Source organism: Mobula birostris, chromosome 1, assembly GCF_030028105.1.
Source record: "Mobula birostris isolate sMobBir1 chromosome 1, sMobBir1.hap1, whole genome shotgun sequence".
Classification (NCBI taxonomy): domain Eukaryota; kingdom Metazoa; phylum Chordata; class Chondrichthyes; order Myliobatiformes; family Myliobatidae; genus Mobula; species Mobula birostris.
The window spans coordinates 68,902,382-68,923,384 of NC_092370.1; the positions used below are offsets into that span (position 1 = coordinate 68,902,382).

At 40.9% G+C, this 21,003-nt stretch overlaps 1 protein-coding gene across 2 annotated transcripts in view; it reads left to right on the forward strand.

The window, feature by feature from the left end:
- The window catches only part of osgin2 (oxidative stress induced growth inhibitor family member 2), a 97,285-nt gene that overhangs the window by 65,090 nt on the left and 11,192 nt on the right, over positions 1-21,003 (forward strand). Inside the window, exons 1-4 of one of the 2 annotated variants that reach the window (XM_072256749.1) lie at positions 1,047-1,352; positions 7,415-7,579; positions 16,201-16,337; positions 19,838-20,029. In XM_072256749.1, coding sequence (XP_072112850.1) covers positions 7,513-7,579; positions 16,201-16,337; positions 19,838-20,029 — 396 coding nt within the window. In that variant the 5' untranslated portion in view covers positions 1,047-1,352; positions 7,415-7,512. Of the gene's footprint in view, positions 1-1,046; positions 1,353-7,414; positions 7,580-16,200; positions 16,338-19,837; positions 20,030-21,003 lie in introns of those variants that run through there. The other variant, XM_072256756.1, reaches the window with a different exon arrangement.

Consider the following 21,003-nt stretch of genomic DNA (forward strand, 5'->3'; position numbering starts at 1 on the left):
AGTCTCCAGACCCTTGGTATGAACTTCAAATTCTCCAACTTCTGGTAATTCCCTCCCCCATCCCACTTTCACTCTGCCCCCTCCCCCAGCTGCCTATCACCTCCCTCATGGTTCCGCCTCCTTCTTCTACCCATTGTGCTTTCCGCTATTCCTTCTTCACCTTTCCTATCTATCCCCTCCCTGCCTCCCCTCCCCCACCCCTTTGTCTTTCTCCTTACTGGTTTTTCTCCTGGAACCTACCAGCCTTCTCCTTCCCACCCTCCCCCAACCTTCTTTATAGGGCCTCTGCCCCTTCCCTCTTCACTCCTGACGAAGAGTTCCGGCTGGGAACGTTGACTGATCGTTTCCACGGATGCTGCCCGACCTGCTGAGTTCCTCCAGCGTGTTTTGAGAGGCATAGATAGGATGGATAGCTAGAGTCTATTTCACATGGTAGCGGTAACTAAAACTATCTGCAACGTGACTGCCAGAGGAAGTAGTGGAGGCGGGAACAGTAGGAGATATCTGGATAGGTAAAATATAGACGGATATGAGATTAATGCAGGCAAGTAGGATAAGTATAGATAAGCACAGTGTTCATCATAGACACAGTGGGCTGAAGGACCTGTTTCTGTGCTATACAATTCTGAGTCCTTGTTTTCATAATAGCAGACCCTCGTTCCTCATTGTTCGTTTAACCGCCTAACTCAGGATTCGGGTCACTGTCACATTTCAGTTTTTGCCCACTGCACCTAGGAATTGAGTTATTCCCTCCTTTTCCCCCTTCAGCTGTGAGGCATAGTGAGACCTCATATTACTTTTGAAAGCTCTATATAAATGCATAGTTTCAATATTGTTTGTGCGTGTTTGGACAGAGATTTCGCAGATCTGTAAAAGTTACTCAAACGGGATCCATTTGCGCAATTACCGGATACAATAATCAGATTGCTTATCAAAAATGGTGTCGTGAGCAAGGATCGGCACCGGTCCCATTTAAATACCTCTTGTATTCTACTTGGCCTCAGTTAAAACTTTTTGTTCGTCAGAATTGCATTATTGGTCGATTTGGAATTTAGGACACTTGTGTTGAAATGTTCTAAAGTTTCTTTACTTTGAATCGAGTATCTTAAGCAATAGGATCCGCAGAACGGACACCAGAGCTCCACCCCCAGCCGTGCCACAGTGACTGGGAGGCAGAAAACTCGGTAGAAGTGTTTCAGATTTTTTCGTGCACGAATCCTGCGGGTTCCGGGTTCTTTACCGGCACGTGGAAATTCTCACCGCGGGTTTGGCGGAGTTTAAACCCTCGTCCAGTTTATTCGAGGAGGGTCACGAACCTCATTGTTGTCAGTACAAGAAATCAAATCCATCAGGTCAGCTTAATCACTTTCTGCAAATTTGTCACTTCTTACTGTCTGAATTCTTTCTAGGTTTAAAAAAAATCTGCCAAAGCTGTTTAGGTGATTGTTTTGCACGGCGAACTCTTTATATTTTTAGATATATTTAGTACCACCCCTTAAGTGATTTTAATTGAAGCAAAAACAAAATGTCTGTTTTTCTAGGTTATTTAGAGTGGCAGAGAGAAAGAAAGGAGATTCTTGGTGTGATGCCAGCTTCCATTTGTATCCACACGTAGTTATGGGACCTCTTGAGAAAAGCAGGTGAATTCTGCCACCAGCAATCCAAGCTGGGAAAAGTTCCACCCACCGGAGCAGTCTTGGTTATATCAAAGCTTGTGTTATCTTTCTGAAAAAGTATTTGATTACTTTTCTAAAAATTTAATAGATTTTGATTATAAACCTTAAAATTTTGAGCAGTGTTTTTAGATTAACAGGCTGTAACCCCTTCTGCCACACTCTAAGAATAGAAACATAGAAAATAGGTGCAGGAGTAGGCCATTCGGCCCTTCGAGCCTGCACCGCCATTTATAGATATTAATAGATATTAATAGATAGGATATGCACAAAAATAAATTTAATTATGCTTTGAATTGTATTTGTCTTTTTAAACTAATTTTATTTACTTCTTTCTGTGTTTTTCTTTGAGTATATGTTCACCTTATTTTACTTCCCCCCCCCCCCAACACACAAATATGACCTATGCAACATTTTCAACTAGCGCCTTTCAACTTAGGAAAAAAATGCCTTTTGTTCACTGCAAAGAAATTGTTCAGATTTATAACTGATCTGCTAATAAATATTGCTGCATTACTTTGCTGTCAAATTAATACCATGATTACAGAATGAGTTAGGTTGTCTCCATCGACCATGGTCAGGTTATGTCTGGAGAGGATAACACACCAGCCTAGCCATAAGTATTAAAGAAAATGAGAAAATTGTTCAATGCCGATACTATTTTACAGTTATCTTAGCAGTGTCAAATTTCCATTGCATCATAAAAAGTTTCATTTGCCCACCAATCAAGATGGTACGGACCATCATGATACTAGGCTTTCAATAAAATACCATTGGTTTAAATTTCCATGTGACAAAATGCATTGTGTTCATCTCACTATGGTTTGTAAGCAAAGTTACCTGAGGTGCAGTGAGAAAGTAGAACAAAATCTTTAAACTAGAAACCTCCGAACAACCTTCATGCAGGACTGCACAAGATAGTTGTTAGCATAGGAAAAAGAACTGCAAAGAACAAAAAATGCTTTATGGTGAGTGCACAATGAGAGTGTGAAATAATGAATGATGTGATTTAGAAATAACTGAATCCCAGGCAGATTATACTCTGCAACATACTTCCAATCCATGTTGACATGAGTTAATCATTCTAAATATGTGAGCTTCAGCACTGTATAAATCTAGATGATCAAATTACTTTTTCTTGAGGCTTAAATCTGTAGAAATTGTTCATAATTTCCTTTTATTCTGATAACAGTAGATAATGCTTATATATGCAGAATGTTATTGTTAATGAAAATTATGTTGGACCAATGACATTATACAGAACAGTATTAGGGAGAACAATCTAATATTGGTGACGTAACTGTTTAAAAATTCCAAATGTTGATGAAGGACATCATGGATGTTGGGCTGGCAAGTGAGGAAGAGCTCATTGGGTCAGCAAGACCCCCAGGTTGGTGGGTCTGGAGTCAGATGACCATGAGGACCAATAGCCACTTGCCACTTGCTCAATAGACACAGAGTCAATGTGTCCGGAGTTTGATGCTTACAGTTCAGGGTCCCATCATCAGCCAGTCTGGAAATCAGGTACTGGAGTTCAGGGTCCCATCATTGGCTAGTCTTTGAGTTGATACCAAAGATCAGATCCTGAAAGTCAATCAGAAGTCTGGAAATCAATGGCTGAAGTCCTGGGTCTACTAGTCTGAGGTCCACTGGGGAAGCTGGGCGGGTGGGGGGGGGGGAGGTGAGGGCTGTTGTCTGTGAGTCTGCTGGAGGTCTGGGGGTGTGTGTGTGAGAAGATAAATGGGATGATGATGTTGGTTTGTTCCTTGTAGTATTCTGTTTTATTGTGTTCTTTGTCATTCTGCCAAGCTTTGTGGGCATGCTGTGTTGGAACTGGAGTGTGTGGCAAAACTTTTGGCTGCCACCAGCACATTCTTGTGTTTTGATGGCTGTTAACGCAAACAGTACGTTTCACTGCATGTTTCAACAAGATTTGGAACAGACAAGTTAGAAAAGTGTTTAATTGGAGTAAGAGGAATTATGAGTATCAGGCAGGAAATTGGAAACTTAAATTGGGAACAGATGTTCTCAGGGAAAAGAACGGAAGAAATGGGACAAATGTTCAGGGGATATTTGTGTGGAGTTCTGTATAGGTGCGTTCCAATGAGACAGCGAAGTTATGGTAGGGTACAGGAACCGTGGTGTACAAAGGCTGCAATAAATCTCGTCAAGAAGAACAGAAAAGCTTTCTAAAGGTTCAGAGAGCTACGTAATGTTAGAGATCTAGAAGATTATAAGGCTAACAGGAAGGAGCTTAAAAAGGAAATTAGGAGAGCCAGAAGGGGCCATGAGAAGGCCTTGGTGGATTAAGGAAAACCCTAAGGCATTCTACAAGTATGTGAAGAGCAAGAGGATAAGATGTGAAAGAATAGGACCTATCAAGTGTGATACTGCAAAAGTGTGTATGGAACTGGAGGAAATAGCAGAGGTACTTAATGAATTCTTTACTTCAGTATTCACTATGGAAGAGGATCTCGGTGATTGTAGTGATGACTTGCAGTGGACTGAAAAAACTGTAGATATTAAGAAAGAGGATGTGCTGGAACTTTTGGAAGGCATCAAGTTGGATAAGTCGCCAGGACCGGATGAGATGTACCCCAGGCTACTGTGGGAGGCGAGGGAGGAGATTGCTGAGCCTCTGGCGATGATCTTTGAATCATCAATGGGGATGGGGAAGGTTCCGGAGGATTGGAGGATGCAGATGTTGTTCCCTTATTCAAGAAAGGGTGTAGAGATAGCCCAGGAAATTATAGACCAGTGGGTCTTACTTCAGTGGGCATGCTAAGTTGGAGTAAGTTGATGGAGAAGATCCTGAGAGGCAGGATTTATGAACATTTTGGAGAGGTATAATATGATTAGGAGTAATCAGCATGGTTTTGTCAAGGGCAGGTTGTGCCTTACGAGCCTGATTGAATTTTTTGAGGATGTGACTAAACACATTGATGAAGGAAGAGCAGTAGATGTAGTGTATATGGATTTCAGCAAGGCATTTGATAAGGTACCCCATGCGAGGCTTATTGAGAAAGTAAGGAGGCATGGGATCCAAGGGGACCTTGTTTTGTGGATCCAGAGCTGGCTTGCTCACAGAAGGCAAAGAGTGGTTGTAGACAGGTCATATTCTGCATGGAGGTCAGTGACCAGTGGTGTGCTTCAGGGATCTGTTCTGGAACCCTTACTCTTTGTGATTTTTATAAATGACCTGGATGAGCAAGTGGAGGGATGGGTTAGTAAGTTTGTTGATGCCACAAAGGTTGGAGGTGTTGTGGATAGTGTGGAGGGTTGTCAGAGGTTACAACGGGACATTGATAGGATGCAAAACTGGGCTGAGAAGTGGCAGATGGAATTCAACCCAGGTAAGTGTGAAGTGGTTTATTTTGGTAGGTCAAATATGATGGCAGAATATAGTATTAATGGTAAGACTCTTGGCAGTGTGGAGAATCAGAGGGATCTTGGTGTTCAGGTCCACAGGATGCTCAAAGCAGTTGCACAGGTTGACTCTGTGGTTAAGAAGGCATACGGTGTATTGGCCTTCATTAATCATGGAGTTGAATTTAGGAGCCGAGAGGTAATGTTACAGCTATATAGGACTCTGGTAAGACCCCACTTGGAGTACTGTGCTCAGTTCTGGTCGCCTCACAACAGGTAGGATGTGGAAACCATAGAAAGGGTGCAGAGGAGATTTACAAGGATGTTGCCTGGATTGATGGAGCATGCCTTATGAAAACAGGTTGCGTGAACTCGGCCTTTTCTCCTTGGAACGACGGAGGATGAGAAGTGACCTGATAGAGGTGTATAAGATGAGAGTCATTGATCGTGTGGATAGTCAAAGGCTTTTTCCCAGGGCTGAAATGGTTGTCACAAGAGGATACAGGTTTAAGGTGCTGGAGACAGGTACAGAGGAGATGTCAGGAGTAAGGTTTTTATGCAGAGAGTGGTGAGTGCATAGGATGGGCTGCCGGTGGCACAGGTGGATACGATAGGGTCTTTTAAGAGACTTTTGGATAGGTACATGGAGCTTAGAAAAATAGAGGGCTAGGGGTAACCCTCGTAATTTCTAAGGTAGGGACATGTTCGGCACAACTTTGTGGGCCGAAGGGCCTGTATTGTGCTGTAGATTTTCTGTGTTTCTAATGTATATGTGAGAAATCAATCTGAAGCTGAAATGTTTCGACATGCAGTTCTGTATAATATTTTACCTTGAAGCCTGGATCTTGCTTAACTGATAAATTCAAAATAAAAAGAAAACGGAGAACTTCGTTACATCCGAAGTAAAAGGAAAATTGCTGACAATTATGGGTTCCATCTGAAATACTGACTTTCCCTTTCTGCTTTACTAGGTGAGCTTTGAAAATTAAAATTAATGGCTGCTTATGTATTTCTTGATCTCGTAAACTGCTATACAGTTCTCACAGTCTGCAGTCTTCAATAAAAGATGCTCATGTTCTGTTCTGCTAAGAATGTAACCAGCTATTTCTTGTAGCAGCTATACCTGATATAATCAAACTTTGGTCCAGGAAACTCTTATCCACATGTGGATTTGAGTCGAATGATAGATTGCAGGATGTTGCTTATTCACAAGTAAGTGTGAAGGAAGGTATTAAAGTTGCCTTTTTAATGTTTTCTGTTACAATATGTTTCTGAAAGGGCACACTAATATCAATCCATGCTGTAAGTGTACAGAAATGCAATCCTTTGACAAGAGAATCATGTTTTACTTCTTGATATGGCTCTAGGAAACAGTTTCATTAACCTAAGTGAACTGCAAAGAAATTTATGTGATCAGACAAGTGCTAGGATTTTGGTTCAAAGATAGCTTTACACTTTCAACCTACACTAACCAGTGCATAAGTGCCATTACAAAGAAGGCACGGCAGCGCTTCTGCTTAGAAGCTTGCGTAGATCAGCAGGACATGTAAAACTTTGACAGACTTTTAGAGATGCACGGTGGAGAGCATCCTGATTGGTGTTTCCATACCAGGCTGTGATACAGCCAATATCCAGGAATGGAAAAGTCTACAAAAAAAAATGGTGAATTCAGCCCAATCCATCACAGGCAACGCCCTCCCTACCATTAAGCACACTTACCAAGGTTAGCCATCACAAGAAAGCAACATCTATCTTCAAAGACCCCTAACATCCAGGCCATGCTCTCTTCATGCTATTATCACCGGGCAGGAGGTACAGAAGCGGTAGGTCCCATTCTACCAAGTTCAAGAATAGTTTTACTCTGCAACCCTCAGGCTTCTGAACCAGCATGGTTCAACGCAGAACTGACTCCACAACCTACGTGTATCAACTCACTCATAAGGACTCTTGAGCTCGTGTTCTCAGTATTACTTGTTTATTTTAAAGTAATTTTTGCATGATGTGTCCTCTTTTTCAGATTGTATGCTTGTCAGTCATTATTACATATAGTCTTTTTCATAAAATCTGTTATACTTGATGTTCTTGGAATTGTCTGCAAGAAAATGAATCTCAAGGTAGTATATTGTGACACGCATATATTTTGATAAATTTACTTTGAACTTCGAAAATATAGTATGTAACTCTTTTTGACAGTTCAGGTTATCACTGATGCATTGGCCACTGTAAAGCAATAAGCAATAACCTTTTGTAAATTGTATATTGTAAATGTATATCAACTTCATTTATCTGTTTGAAAAAATTGACCCACTTAAAAGGTTATAATTTAAGAAATGAAAAGTCACAGTAATTAACTCATGATATTTACTTCCATTTAGTTTGAAATAGAACAGAATTGTGACTTGTGAAGCCCCGATGTGAAAATTAAGTGGTGGAAGGGGTACTGACTGCTCTGTTATTGTTCCAACTGGTAGCAATGCCACTACTAGAAGAAACTACTCTCCTTGGGGATGTCCCAGTAAATATACCTGTCATTGTTATAGGTAAGTTTTCTCTTTGCCTTTTGCACTTTTTTAAAAAAAAAACATTTCAATCCTGGTAAAAGCATTGTTCACAAGTAAGCAGGTACAGGTATGACCTGTGTATAGGAGAGGAGGATTTGTCCCATAACACCTACCCACAAGATCCATCAGAGTTGAGAGGCATATGCTAACGGCAATGGTTATGTCCTGCAAATGAAGATAAAACTGTTTATTGGCCATTTTTCACCATTACTGCTACATTTACAGTTAGTTTTTGCATTTATATTAAAGGATTTTGTTTTTAAAAAAAACCTTAGTTGCATGATCCCAATATTGAGGTCCTTTTAATCTAAGTTCAAATAACCTTTAGTTGAAATAAAATGCCCCGAATGTGGAAAGTTACCAAGACATTTATCTCATTGTGCTTGTGTATCCTTTCTTTGTGTAAATTAGCTGCTGCACATGCAAAATAATTCACTAGATAGGAATTTTAGAAGCATAAATGCTGTAGTATATCTGACTGCACACAGTCTACTCATTCTATTCATTGAGTCAAAAATCATTGTTTTAAAAGATTCAAAGTAACATATTCTCAAAGTATGTATATGTTACCATATACTACCTTCAGATTAATTTTCTTGCAGACATTTACAGGAACATAAATACAATAGAATTTACAAAAAAATTCTACATAAAGACCAACAAACAATGAATCTGAAAATACTATATGGTATCATATATGTACTTCAATAATAAATTTTACTTTGAATTTAGAACATTGGTACAAATGGCATGAGTAAAACAAGGGAAAAAGTCTTGCATATACTTTATACTTTATAACTTGTTGTCGCCAAACAATTGATACTAGAACGTAAATCATCATAGCGATATTTGATTCTGCGATTCCCGCTCCCTGGATTACAAATTGATAGTAAATATTAAAAATTTAAATTATAAATCATAAATAGAAAAAAGAAAAATGGAAAGTAAGGTAGTGCAGAAAAAAACCGAGAGGCAGGTCCGGATATTTGGAGGGTACGGCCCAGATCCGGGTCAGGATCCGTTCAGCAGTCTTATCACAGTTGGAAAGAAGCTGTTCCCAAATCTGGCCATATGAGTCTTCAAGCTCCTGAGCCTTCTCCCGGATGGAAGAGGGACGAAAAGTGTGCTGGCTGGGTGGGTCGTGTCCTTGATTATCCTGGCAGCACTGCTCCGACAGCGTGCGGTGTAAAGTGAGTCCACGGACGGGAGATTGGCTTGTGTGATGTGCTGCGCCGTGTTCATGATCTTCTGCAGCTTCTTCCGGTCTTGGACAGGACAACTTCCATACCAGGTTGTGATGCACCCTAGAAGAATGCTTTCTACAGTGCATCTATAAAAATTAGTGAGGGTTTTAGGGGACAGGCCAAATTTCTTTAGCTTTCTCAGGAAGTAAAGGTACTGGTGGGCCTTCTTGGCAGTGGACTCTGCTTGGTTGGACCAAGTCAGGTCGTATGTGATTTTGACCCTGAGGAACTTAATGCTTTTGACCTGTTCCACTTGTGCACCACCGATGTAAATTGGGTCGTGCGGTCCGCTACTCCTTCTGAAGTGAACAACCAATTCCTTCGTCTTGCTGACTTTGAGGGATAGGTTATTGTCTTCGCACCATGCCACCAGGTTCTTCATTTCCTCTCTGTACTCAAACTCATCATTACCCGAGAATGGCCTACAATTGTTGTGTCATCAGCAAACTTGTATATTGAGTTGGATGGAAACTTGGCTACCCAATTGTGGGTGTACAGTGAGTATAGCAGGGGGCTGAGTACACAGCCTTGTGGGGCACCGGTGTTCAGAGTGATTGTAGAGGAGAGCTTGTCCCCTATTTTTACTGCCTGGGTCCTGACTGTGAGGAAGTTGAAGATCCAGCTGCAGATCTGAGTGCTAAGGCCCAGGTGTCGGAGCTTAGGAATCAGTTTATTTGGAATGATGGTATTAAAGGCAGAGCTCTAGTCAATGAAAAGGAGCATTACGTATGCATCTTTATTCTCCAGGTGTTCTAAGGAGGAATGTAGGGCCAGAGGGATGGCATCTGTTGTTGGCCTGTTGCTCCAGTAGGCGAATTGCAAAGCGTCAAGGTTGACCGGTAGGCTGTGGTTGATGTGTGCCATAACCAATTGCTCGAAGCACTTCATAGTAATTGATGTCAGAGCCACAGGTCGATAGTCATTCAGGCATGCCACCTTGCTCTTCTTCGGCACTGGGATTATCGTTGCCTTCTTAAAATACGAGGGGATCTTAGACTGAAGCAAGGAGTAGTTGAAGATGTCAGCAAACACTCCAGCTAGCTCACTTGCACAGGCCCGGAGAACTCGTCCCGGGACGCCATCTGGGCCCGTCGCCTTCCTTGGATTTATCTTCAGGAAGGCCCTTCCAACGTCCTCCTCGGTGAGATGAATCTCGATGCCACCAGGTCCAGTTCATCCAGAGGAAGCGGGACGCTCCTCTTCTGTTCAAATCTTGCGTAGAATATGTTAAGTTTGTTAGGAAGAGAAGTGCCACAGTTATTGATATTCCCAGCCTTTTCTGTGCACCCAGTGATCTCATTTAGACCCTGCCATAGTCTATTGGCATCCCTCTGGTTAGCCTGGGCTTCCAACTTGGCTCGATATTGCCTCTTGGCACCCTTAATGGCTTTCCGGAGTTCACGCCCGGATTCCGTGTAGCGACTGGTATCCTCGGACCTAAAAGCTGCAGCTCTAGCCTTCAAAAGGGACTTGATCTCATAATTCATCCAAGGTTTCCGGTTAGGGAATACCTGGATCATCTTGTGAGACACACAGTCCTCCATGCGTTTCCAAATAAAGTCCGTGACAGCTGAGGCATACTAACCAAGGTTTGCTGCCAAGTCCTTGAATACTAACCAGTCCACCGATTCAAAGCAGTCACGGATGACCTCATCCGGTTTCTCCATCCAACGTGACACTACTTTTGACACCGTGACCTTTCGCTTCAGTTTCGGTATGTAAGCCGGGAGGAGGAGTATGGCCTGATGGTCCGATTTTCCGAAGTGAGGTCGTGGGATGGAACGGTAGGCATCCTTGATTGTAGCAGTGGTCAAGTATATTCGGGCCTCTAGTGGGGCAGGAGACATGTTGGTATAACTTTGGCAGTGCCTTTCTGAGATAATTAGATAAGAAATTAAAATTCAGAGTTTTGAGGGTAGTGATGTCTGGATTACCCTGGTGCTACATGTTAGTAAGTCCAGGAATAAAAAGAGAGGCTAGTTGAATGTGTGGCTGAAGACATGGTGCAGAGGCCAAAGATTCAGATTATTGGATCATTGGGATCTCTTCGTGGGCAGAGGTGACCTGTGCAGGACAGATGGACTCTACTTGAACGAGAAGTGGGGCCAATATCCTGCTGGGCAAATTTGCTTTTGCCACAGTTGGGGTGGAGCTTAAACTACATTGGCAAGGGGGGGTGGGACTCCTGAGAGAAGTTTCAGTGAGAAGACAGGTATGTGCGGCAACCAAAGGGTGTAAACCTAGCAACCACGATAGATAGCTGAGTTTACAGTAAAAGGGCAAATAGGGCCACTGCTTTAAATTGCAGCTATTTCAATGTGCATAACTAAATGGGTAAGACAGATGAAAGGAGGCCATGGATTGCATATAGGGACAGGAATATTATGGCCAGAAGAAAAATGTGGCTGAGAGAAGGGCAGGACTGGCAGCTCAATGATCTGGAATATTGATGTGTGACAGAAGAACAGGCAAGAATGGAGGGTTGTTGCCCTTTTAATCAGGGAGAACATGACAGCTTTGCTTAGAGAGGATATTCTTGAAGGATCATCAAATAAAGCTATTTGGATAAAACTAAGAAATAAGAAGAGGTATTGTAGACCAAGCCTTCCCCTGCCACCCCTTTCCCCAGTAGTCCATGGGAACTTGAGCAGATATGTGAAGAAATTGCACATAGCTGTAAAAATAATTGAAGATTTTAACTTTCCTGGTATCAGCTGGGCTACCCAGAGTGCACAGGTTGGATGGGGTGCTTTCAAGGTGGTTTCCTCACACAATATTCTCAGGAAGGAACAATACTGGACCTCCTCTTGGGGAAGAGGTAAACCAAGTAACTAAAGTGGCTGTTGGGAAGCACTTTGGAACCAGTAACGACAGTGCTATTATCTGTTTAAAAAGTTATGGAAAAAGAGAGACCAGATCCATGGGTAAAAGCCTTGAACTGGAACAGGGCCAACTTTCAGGGCATTAGGCATGACCTAGCTGGGGTTGACTGAGTGACTCAATTTAAGGCCAAGAGAACAGCTGGCAAGTGAAAGGCTTTTAAATGGGTTATATCAAGAATCCAAAGGGTGAAGGGTAGACATACCAAGTTCAGGGAACCTTGGCTGAATCCTTCAACAAATATAAAAAGTTTAAGAGCAGGCTTAAGAGGGAAATCTGGAGAGCAAAACAAAGGTATGAGATGGATTGGCAGGCAGGGTTAAGGACAACCCTAAGAAGATCTTCAGTTATATTGGTAATAAAAGGGGACGAGGGAGGCACTAAGTCCTCTTAAAGTCCAGTAGGGCCATCTATGATTGGAGCGATAGGAGATGGCTGAGATTTTTAATGTGTATTTCTTCCACCCCACCCCCCCAGTAGTCTGTGGGAACAAGAATATCATAGATGGCAAACAAAAAATGGTAGTAGGTACATGCATATTAAAAGGAAGGAGGTATTTGCAACCTTGAATCACGTTAAGGTGGGCAAATCCCCAGGGACTGATCAAGTGTACCCCTAGGCTTTATGAGAGGCCAGGGAAGAAATCACCAAGTCCTTTGTAGAATTACTTGCTCTGTCATTAGCCACTGGTGAAGATCCAGAACACTCAAGGGTGGCTAATGTTATTCCATTATTCAAGAAGGGCAGCAAGGACAGGCCAGGAAACTACAGGCCATTGTGACTGACTTCAGTTGTGGGGAAGTTGCTGGAGGGATTTCTAAGAGGCAAGATCACTTTGATAGTCAAGGTGTGGTGGTGATTGTTGTCTATATGGGTTTTGGTAAGGCCTCGAAAAGGTCCTACTTGACAGGCTGATCTAGAAGGTTAGGTTACATGAGAATTGGTGAAGTGGATTCAGAATTGTCTTGATGGGAGGTAGAGGGTGATGGTTGAAACCTGATTCTCCAACTGGAGGCCTGTGACTAAAGGAGGTGGTCAGTGGTGGGACCTCTGTTATTTGTTATTTATGTAAATATGAGTGTTCATAGCAAGAACAGCAAGTATGCTGATAGCAGATTGGGAGTCTTGATAGTAAAGCTCCTTACAATGTATCGCAAAGAGATCTTGATCCATTAGGGAGATGAGCTGAGTGGCAAATGGTCTCCAATTTGGTTAATTGTGAGATGATGCACTTTGGACGGTCAAACCATAGTAGGACCTATACAGTGAATGGTAGAGCACTGATGTACAACAGAGGACCTGGGAGTATACGTGCACAGTTCATAGAAGGTAGATAAGGTGGTGAAGAATGTGTTTAGTGTGCTGGCCTTCATCAGTCTGAGCACTGTGTTGAGGAGTAGGGACATTGTTCTGTAGTCACACAAGTTGTTGGTGAGGCTGTACTTGGAGTATCGTGTACAGGTTTGGTCACCCTGTTATAGGGCAAGGAAACGTAGAGAGCAGATTTACAAGGAAGCTGATTTATATGGGGAAGTTGACCACGCTGGATCTTTTACCACTGCAGCACAGGAAAGTGAGAGGTTATCTCAAAGTTCAAAGTAATTTATTATCAAATTACATGTATGGCACTATATTATTTTTTTCCCTCTCAGCTTAAGTTGGTAAAACCAGAGGTACGGGCATAACCAAGCACGCTGATTTGTCAATGCTACAAACTTTCGGACTATTCCAGGAGTGTTTAGTATTGGGCTTTCTGAATATTTGTATAGATATTACTGTGTAACTGTTGATGAAGTTTTCCCTGCAGCCTGTCATATTAGTCTCAAGTTTCGTCACTCAGTAATATACCCACTTTATGAATGTTGGAAGTATAAGTACGTTTTTGCTTATGTATTATTAATTAACATGTTCTGTATTTCTAAATAAATCTATTGTCTTTAACTATTTAAACTAGTTTTGTTTTTAGCCAAAAGACAATTTTACTTGTTGTGAAATGTCAAATGCTGACAGAGCAGTACTGGAAGCAAGGTTGCCCCAGGGCATAAGGGGAATATATTGCCTGCACGCTTGCAGGTTGGTTATGGAGTCAACGGTACAAAGTCATTGGGAGCTTTGTAGGCCAAGGTGTTTAATGCGACCCTGATGCTAGGTGGAAAATTTGAATAACCTGACCCATTATTTTAGATCAATGAGTTTTAGGCCTAGATTTTATTACATGTTTTTCAGGACTGGCATCCTGCTGGAAAATCATTCTTTTCAGGACTGGCAATAAATTGCCAGTGAACCCACATTTTTAACCCACCCTTGGCTGACCTTTCAAATATGTTGGACTCCACACACAATAAGATATAGCAGCAGAATTAGTTCATTTGACCCATCGAGTCTTCTCCACCATTCCATCAATACCTGGTCAAATTTTCCTCTTCAGCCCCAATCTTCTCCCCCTTCCCTTCCCTATATCCCTTCATGCCCTGACCAATCAAGAATCTATTAACCTCTGCCTTAAATAAACATAAAGGCTTGGCCTCCACAGCTCCCTGTGTCAAAGAATTCCAGATTAACCACTCTTTTTGGCTAAAGAAATTCCTCCTCTTCATCATTCTAAAGGGACAACCCTCTATTCTGAGGCAGTGTCTTCTGGTCTTAAACTCTCCCACCATACGGAATATCCTCTGCACATCCACTCTTTCAAGGCCTTTCACTACTCAGTAGGTTTTACTGAGGTCACCCCTCATTCTTCTGAATTCTAGTGAATACAGACCCAGAACCGTCAAGTGCTCTTTATATGATAAACCAACCAGTCCTGGAATCACTTTTGTGAACCTCCTTTGAACCCGCTCCAGTTTCAGCAGATCCTTTCTAAGGGGCCCAAAATTCTTCACAGTACTCCAAATGAGGCCTCAGCAGTGCTTTATAAAGTCTCAACATTACATATTTGATTTTATATTCTAGTTCTCTTGCAATGAATTGGTAATGTCGCATTTGTGTTCCTCACCACAGACTCAACCTGCATATTAGCCTTTAGGGAATTCTGCACAGGGGCTCCCAAGTCCCTTTGCACTTCGTTTTTTGTATTTTCTCTCCATTTAGAAAATAGTCAGTCCTTTCATTTCTCCTACCAAAGTGCATGACCATACGCTTCCCAGCATGGTATTCCATCTGCTACTTCTTTGCCCATTCTCCTAATCTGTCTAAGTGCTTCTGTAGCCTCCTACTTCCTCGAAACTACCTGCCCGTCCACCTATTTTCGTATCGTCTGCAAACTTTGCAACAAATTCCACCAACGTAAAAAGGAAATGTCCCAGTACAGGCCACTGTGGAACACCATTAGTCACTGGCAGCCAACCAGAGAAGCTCCCTTTGTTCCTATTCTGCCTCCTGCCACTGCTTTATCCATGCTAGGCATTTTGCTGAATCTGACAGGGCAGTATAATTTTTTTTTCCATAAGGTCCCTGGCTGTCACTTTAATTACTCAAAAGTAACCCTACTGCTGCATTAATGTAATTTTAGTTGTGTTTTAAGCACAATCTAAACATCAAGGAGCATGAAGTTCAATGTTGTTACAGTCATGAGGCACATTCATTCATATTGTAGTTGTGTTGTGCATTCAGAGATGGTCTTCTGAATACTGCTGTTGTAGCATGTGGTTATTTGAGTTACTGTCACCTTTCAGACAGCTTGAACCTAGCCATTTTCATCTGAGCCCTTTGGTTAGCAAGGCATTTTTGCCCACAGAGCTGCTGGATATATTTTTGTTTCGTGTACTATGTTCTGTAAACTTTAGAGGCTGTTGTTGTGTGTGAAAATGCCAGGAGAACAGCGGTTTCTGAAATACTCACACCACTCTGTCTGACCAACAATCATTGCACAATTAAAGTCATAATTAGGTCACATTTATTCCCCATTCTGATGCTTAGTCTAAACAACAACTGAACTTAGTGACCATGTCTGTATGCTTTGAGTTGCTGCCACATGATTGGGTGATTAGATATTTGCATTAATGAGTACATGTATCTAACAAAGTGGCCAGGGAGTGTAATTCAGGTGTCATTATATTATGTTTAGTGTGTTGTGGCCAAGTGACATTCATACATAGTTGCCCAAAATGATATATTAATTATGTATAATTTCAAGCTGATTAAGCCTCAGTTAAATTAAATGCTTAATTATTCTTTCATTTCCACGGGTAACTTGTATTTTGATTTGTGATTTTATTTTCTAATTTCACTTTTGAGATTTAAATGAAATGTCATTGAATGTTTAGTGAAAAGTTAACCTATCTGGCAAACAGTCTTTGTTCTTACCCTCTATTGGGTTTTGGAAGGTTTTACATTCTATTGACATCAATAAAGATACACAAACTATGTAAAGCATGTTTACTTGCACTGGTTATATAAAGATGGTGTAATTTAAGTTAGCTTAAGTTTGTCTTAGAAATTCTATTTAATATAACAATGTTGCAAAATTAAATCCAGGAAATGGTCCCTCTGGAATATGTCTTTCCTACCTGCTGTCTGGATATAGACCATACAAAGCACCAGGAGCTGTACATCTAAATCCAATCCTTAATAACAAATTGGAAGAAGGAGTAAATGTTTCTGTTGTGGATCAGGTTAGTTGCATTGTCAATAATTTGTGTATTAATGTATTCATTTTAATTTCCTTTTTTGTTGCTGTCCTTTGTAGAAATGTAAAATAAAACGAAGTTATACTGAACTGTCTGACATGAAAATCAGACTATCCACCATGGTCTGCTCTTTCTACTGCCTGAAGAACACAGCCAACATAATCAAGGACCACTTTTACCCTAGTCATTCTCTTTTCTCCCCCCTCCCACCAGGCAAGAAACAAAAACCTGAGAACTTGTACCACCAAGCTCAAAGACAAGTTTCTGTTCCACTGCAATAAGACATTTGAAAACACCCCTTGTACAATAAAGATGAACTATTGATCTCTCAGTGTACCTTGTCATGGTCTTTACCCGTTATTTGTTTGCTTGCACAGCACTTGCTCATTAACTGACACTATCTCCTGCATTCTGTTTTCCCGACCCCTTTTGTATTACCAACTAATTATAAATGGAATGATCTGCCTGCACGCCGTGTAACCAAAAGCTTTTCACTGTATCTTGATACAGATGACAATAATAAACCAATTTTCTATTATGCATTAAAATATTACTGTTTAGTTGTATAGAAAATAAAGTTTACAAACAAAATACTTGAATGCAAGTATTTTGGATGTTGAAAAATTGGACACCTTTCATGTAGAGTATTTTGAGTTTTCATAAAGCTTTTACACCATCTGTAAATTAATTTGCCAAGCATGGAAAATAATGTCCCCAATATTGAGGACATCTTTCAAAAGTGGCACCTCAAAAAGGTGGCATCCATCATTAAGGACCTCCACAACTCAGGATGTGCCCTTTTATCATTACTACTATCAGGGTGGAAGCACATAAGCCTGAAGAGAGACACTCTATGTTTTAGGAACAGCTTCTTCCTCTCCACCATCAGATTTTTGAACAGTCCAAGAACACTATTTCACTATTTCTGCTAAATTATTGCACTATGTATATGCTATATATTTATTGTAATATTTATTGTAATTTATTATATATTTTATGTATTGCATTGATTGTTTCCATAAAACAAATTTCACAATATATGACTGTAATAATAAACCTGATTTTGATTCAGTATAACTTATTACAGCATCTAGACTTCCTTACCTATTAATAAAAGATAAATTAGTACAGTGGTGAGAAATAATCATGGTCTTGCTGATTATGCTGCAGAAATAGTCACTTCAAGTCAAGCTAAGGAAATGCAAAAGATGGAAAACTTTATGACTTATTATAAAATGAACAATAATTGGTATATTGATCATGGCATAAAGAAATTAAAGATGCATCAAACAGTAAAATACAGTAATCAGAGTGCTTTACTCTCCATATATAATACAGGAAGATAAGTTACCTGCTTTGGTGCATAGAACAAAAACAATATTATTAAATAGTGAAAGATTAGCTATTATTGGTAATCAAAGAGACTGACATGTTGTTCTACACAAGTCAGATTGTCAATATGCAGGTGTAGTAAATGATATGATTAATGGTACAGCAACACACATAAAAAATGCTGGTGAACGCACCAGGCCAGGCAGCATCTATAGGAAGAGATACAGTTGAAGTTTCGGGCTGAGATCCTTCATCAGGACTAACTGAAGGAAGAGTTAGTAAGAGATTTGAAAGTAGGAGGAGGAGGGGGAGATCCGAAATGATAGGGGAAGACAGGAGGGGGAGGGATGGAGCCAAGAGCTGGAAAGTTGATTGGCAAAAGGGATATGAGAGGATCATGGGAGGGGAGGCCTAGGGAGAAAGAAAGGGGAAGTGGGGAAGGCCAGAGGATGGGCAAGGAGTATAGTAAGAGGGACAGAGGGAGATAAAGGAAAGAGAGAGAAAAAGAAAAAAAAACTAATAATAAATAAATAAATAACAGATGGGGTACAAAGGGGAGGTGGTGCATTAACGGAAGTTAGCGAAGTCAGTGTTCATGCCATCAGGTTAGAGGCTACCCAGATGGAATATAAGGTGTTGTTCCTCCAACCTGAGTGTGGCTTCATCTTGACAGTAAAGGAGGCCATGGATAGACATATCAGAATGGGAATGGGATGTGGAATTAAAATGTGTGACCACTGGGAGATCCTGCTTTCTCTGGCGGACAGGGCGAAGGTGTTCAGCAAAGCAGTCTCCCAGTCTGCGTCGGGTCTTGCCAATATATACAAGGCCGCATAGGGAGCACCGGACGCGGTATATCACCCCAGCTGTCTCACAGGTGAAGTGTCGCCTCACCTGGAAGGACTGTCTGGGGCCCTGAATGGTGGTAAGGGAGGAAGTGTAAGGGCATGTGTAGCACTTGTTCCGCTTACAAGGATAAGTGCCAGGATGGAGATCAGTGGGGAGGGATGGGGGGGACGAATGGACAAGGGAGTCGCATAGGGAGCGATCCCTGCGGAAAGCAGAGAAAGGGGGGGGAGGGAAAGATGTGCTTAGTGGTGGGATCCTGTTGGAGGTGGCGGAAGTTACAGAGAATAATATGTTGGACCCGGAAGCTGGTTGGGTGGTAGGTGAGGACAAGGAGAACCCTATTCCTAGTGGGGTGGCGGGAGGATGGGATGAGAGCAGATGTGCGTGAAATGGGAGAGATGGTACATTGGCTCAGTTGCAAGAGGATTTGAGTACAATGTCTTACTGCACTTGTATAGTGATTTGGCAACACTGTACCAGAGAAATTATGTATAGTTTTGCTCTCTTTAGCAAAAACAAAATGTACTTCTCATTAAGATTGTGCACAAAGTTTGGACTGGTTCCTAGTTTGTTGTATGAGCAGAGATCAAGGAGATTAGGTCTGTATTGTCTAGAGTTTTCAAGAATGAGAACTCATTGAAGCTTACACAGTTTGTGCAGGGTAAACAAGCAGGATGCAGAAAGGATATTTTTCTGACAGTGGAGTCAGTGTCACAGTTTAGGAATAAGGAGTAGGATTTTTAGCACTGGACTGAGGAAAAAATTCTTCATACAGAGTGTGGTGAATCTTTCGACATCTTTATCTGAGGGCATTGGAGGTTCAATTGTTGAGTTCATTTAAAATGAAGTTCAATTGATATCTAGATATTAGAGGAAATCAATGGGTATGTGAATTGCACAGGAAAATGGCATTGGTGTCGAATATTAACCACGATTGATATTCTTAGTCCTATTTCTTATGTTCTCAACAAACACAATAGATTTAATGTTCACTGGTTTGCATCAAATTCAGTTTTGCTTTCAACAAAAACTATTTTGAAGGTATACTAAATTAATGACGAGCTTGTTCGTCCAGGTCCAGTTCAAATACCAGAGTAATTGTCCTAGGATACATTCCTAGATGGTTGGATGTAAAATATAGAGCAAGGCTTCATCCATCACTCATCAAAGGAAAAATGTAGGATTTGTAGGGAGAGCTTAATTTATCAAATGTAATTGATTAAACATTGAATGATATCTGAATTAAGGTACTATGGTGCTAGAAGAATCTTTACCTATTATTGATACACCTTTACGTTTTTCAGGATTTGGAATATCTTTCGGAAGGTCTTGAAGGCAGGTCAACCAATCCAGTGGCACTGCTCTTTGATGCACTTCTTCACCCTGAAGCAGATTTTAGGTTTGATTCTCCTTCAGTTGTACAGTGGAAACAAGAAAAACACAACAGCATTCCTCACATTGTGCTGGGGAAAGGACCACCTGGTGGTTCATGGCATGTTAGTATCTTATCTCAGGACCATAATATTTTATAGCCCAAAAGTAATTAAATGTATTAACAATATTAACATGATTAGAGGATTCTGCTTAACTTGGAGTGGGTACATGGAATGCTAGAAAATATTTTATGACTTTGTGCTCCTGGAGAACTTGACACAACAGATGCAAAACTCAAATGCAGGTATGATTGAGAATGGAATTGCAGAAAGTAGTGGAACAGTCTGCCACCAATAAAAAGAGCTTCATATTATAAATTGACTTTCATGACCTCGGGATGTGTCAAAGTACAATATAGCCAACAAAGTACATCATGAATTTGTACTGCATCACTCTTGCAAATTAAAGGTAAATGGAGAAGAACAGGTATCCAAAAAGTAATTGAAGATCTGAGGATGTAAACCAGGAGATTGGTAGGGAGCTAAGGATTTGAAGTTGTGGAAGAGGATTTTAGATTGAATGAACTAAGTGTGTGGAAGTTAGGTCTGGCCAATGGTGAACAAGATTATGGGTAAGAAAAATACCGATAATGATTTTGGTGCTTAAGACAATAGCAATTCCAGTTATTTTCTGAACATCCTGATAATATATCCTATTAATACATTTGTTTTTACATCAACCTTGCAGTATTTATTGTGTATTTTAATGATTTGTGAGATGTAGTCCCCAGATTCTTTATATTATCATGATGGCGAATTTACAGAAAATGTACATGTTTGGAGTAGCTGTTTCTCTGTGCATTTCATCATGCTTATTAATTTTTATCAACTTCAATATTTCTTATCAAATGGTTGAAACATTGTATTTTTCAAACCTTTTTCAATCAGACAATGAAAATTTTACCTAAACTTTGATTAAAATGGCTGCAGATTTTAAGTGCTTTTTGTTGGAGAAACTCCTGAGAAAGTCCAGAACCCAAAGCAACCATCTTGGCAGACATTCATTCTGTAACACTTCTGTTGGGTTTTTGATGGGT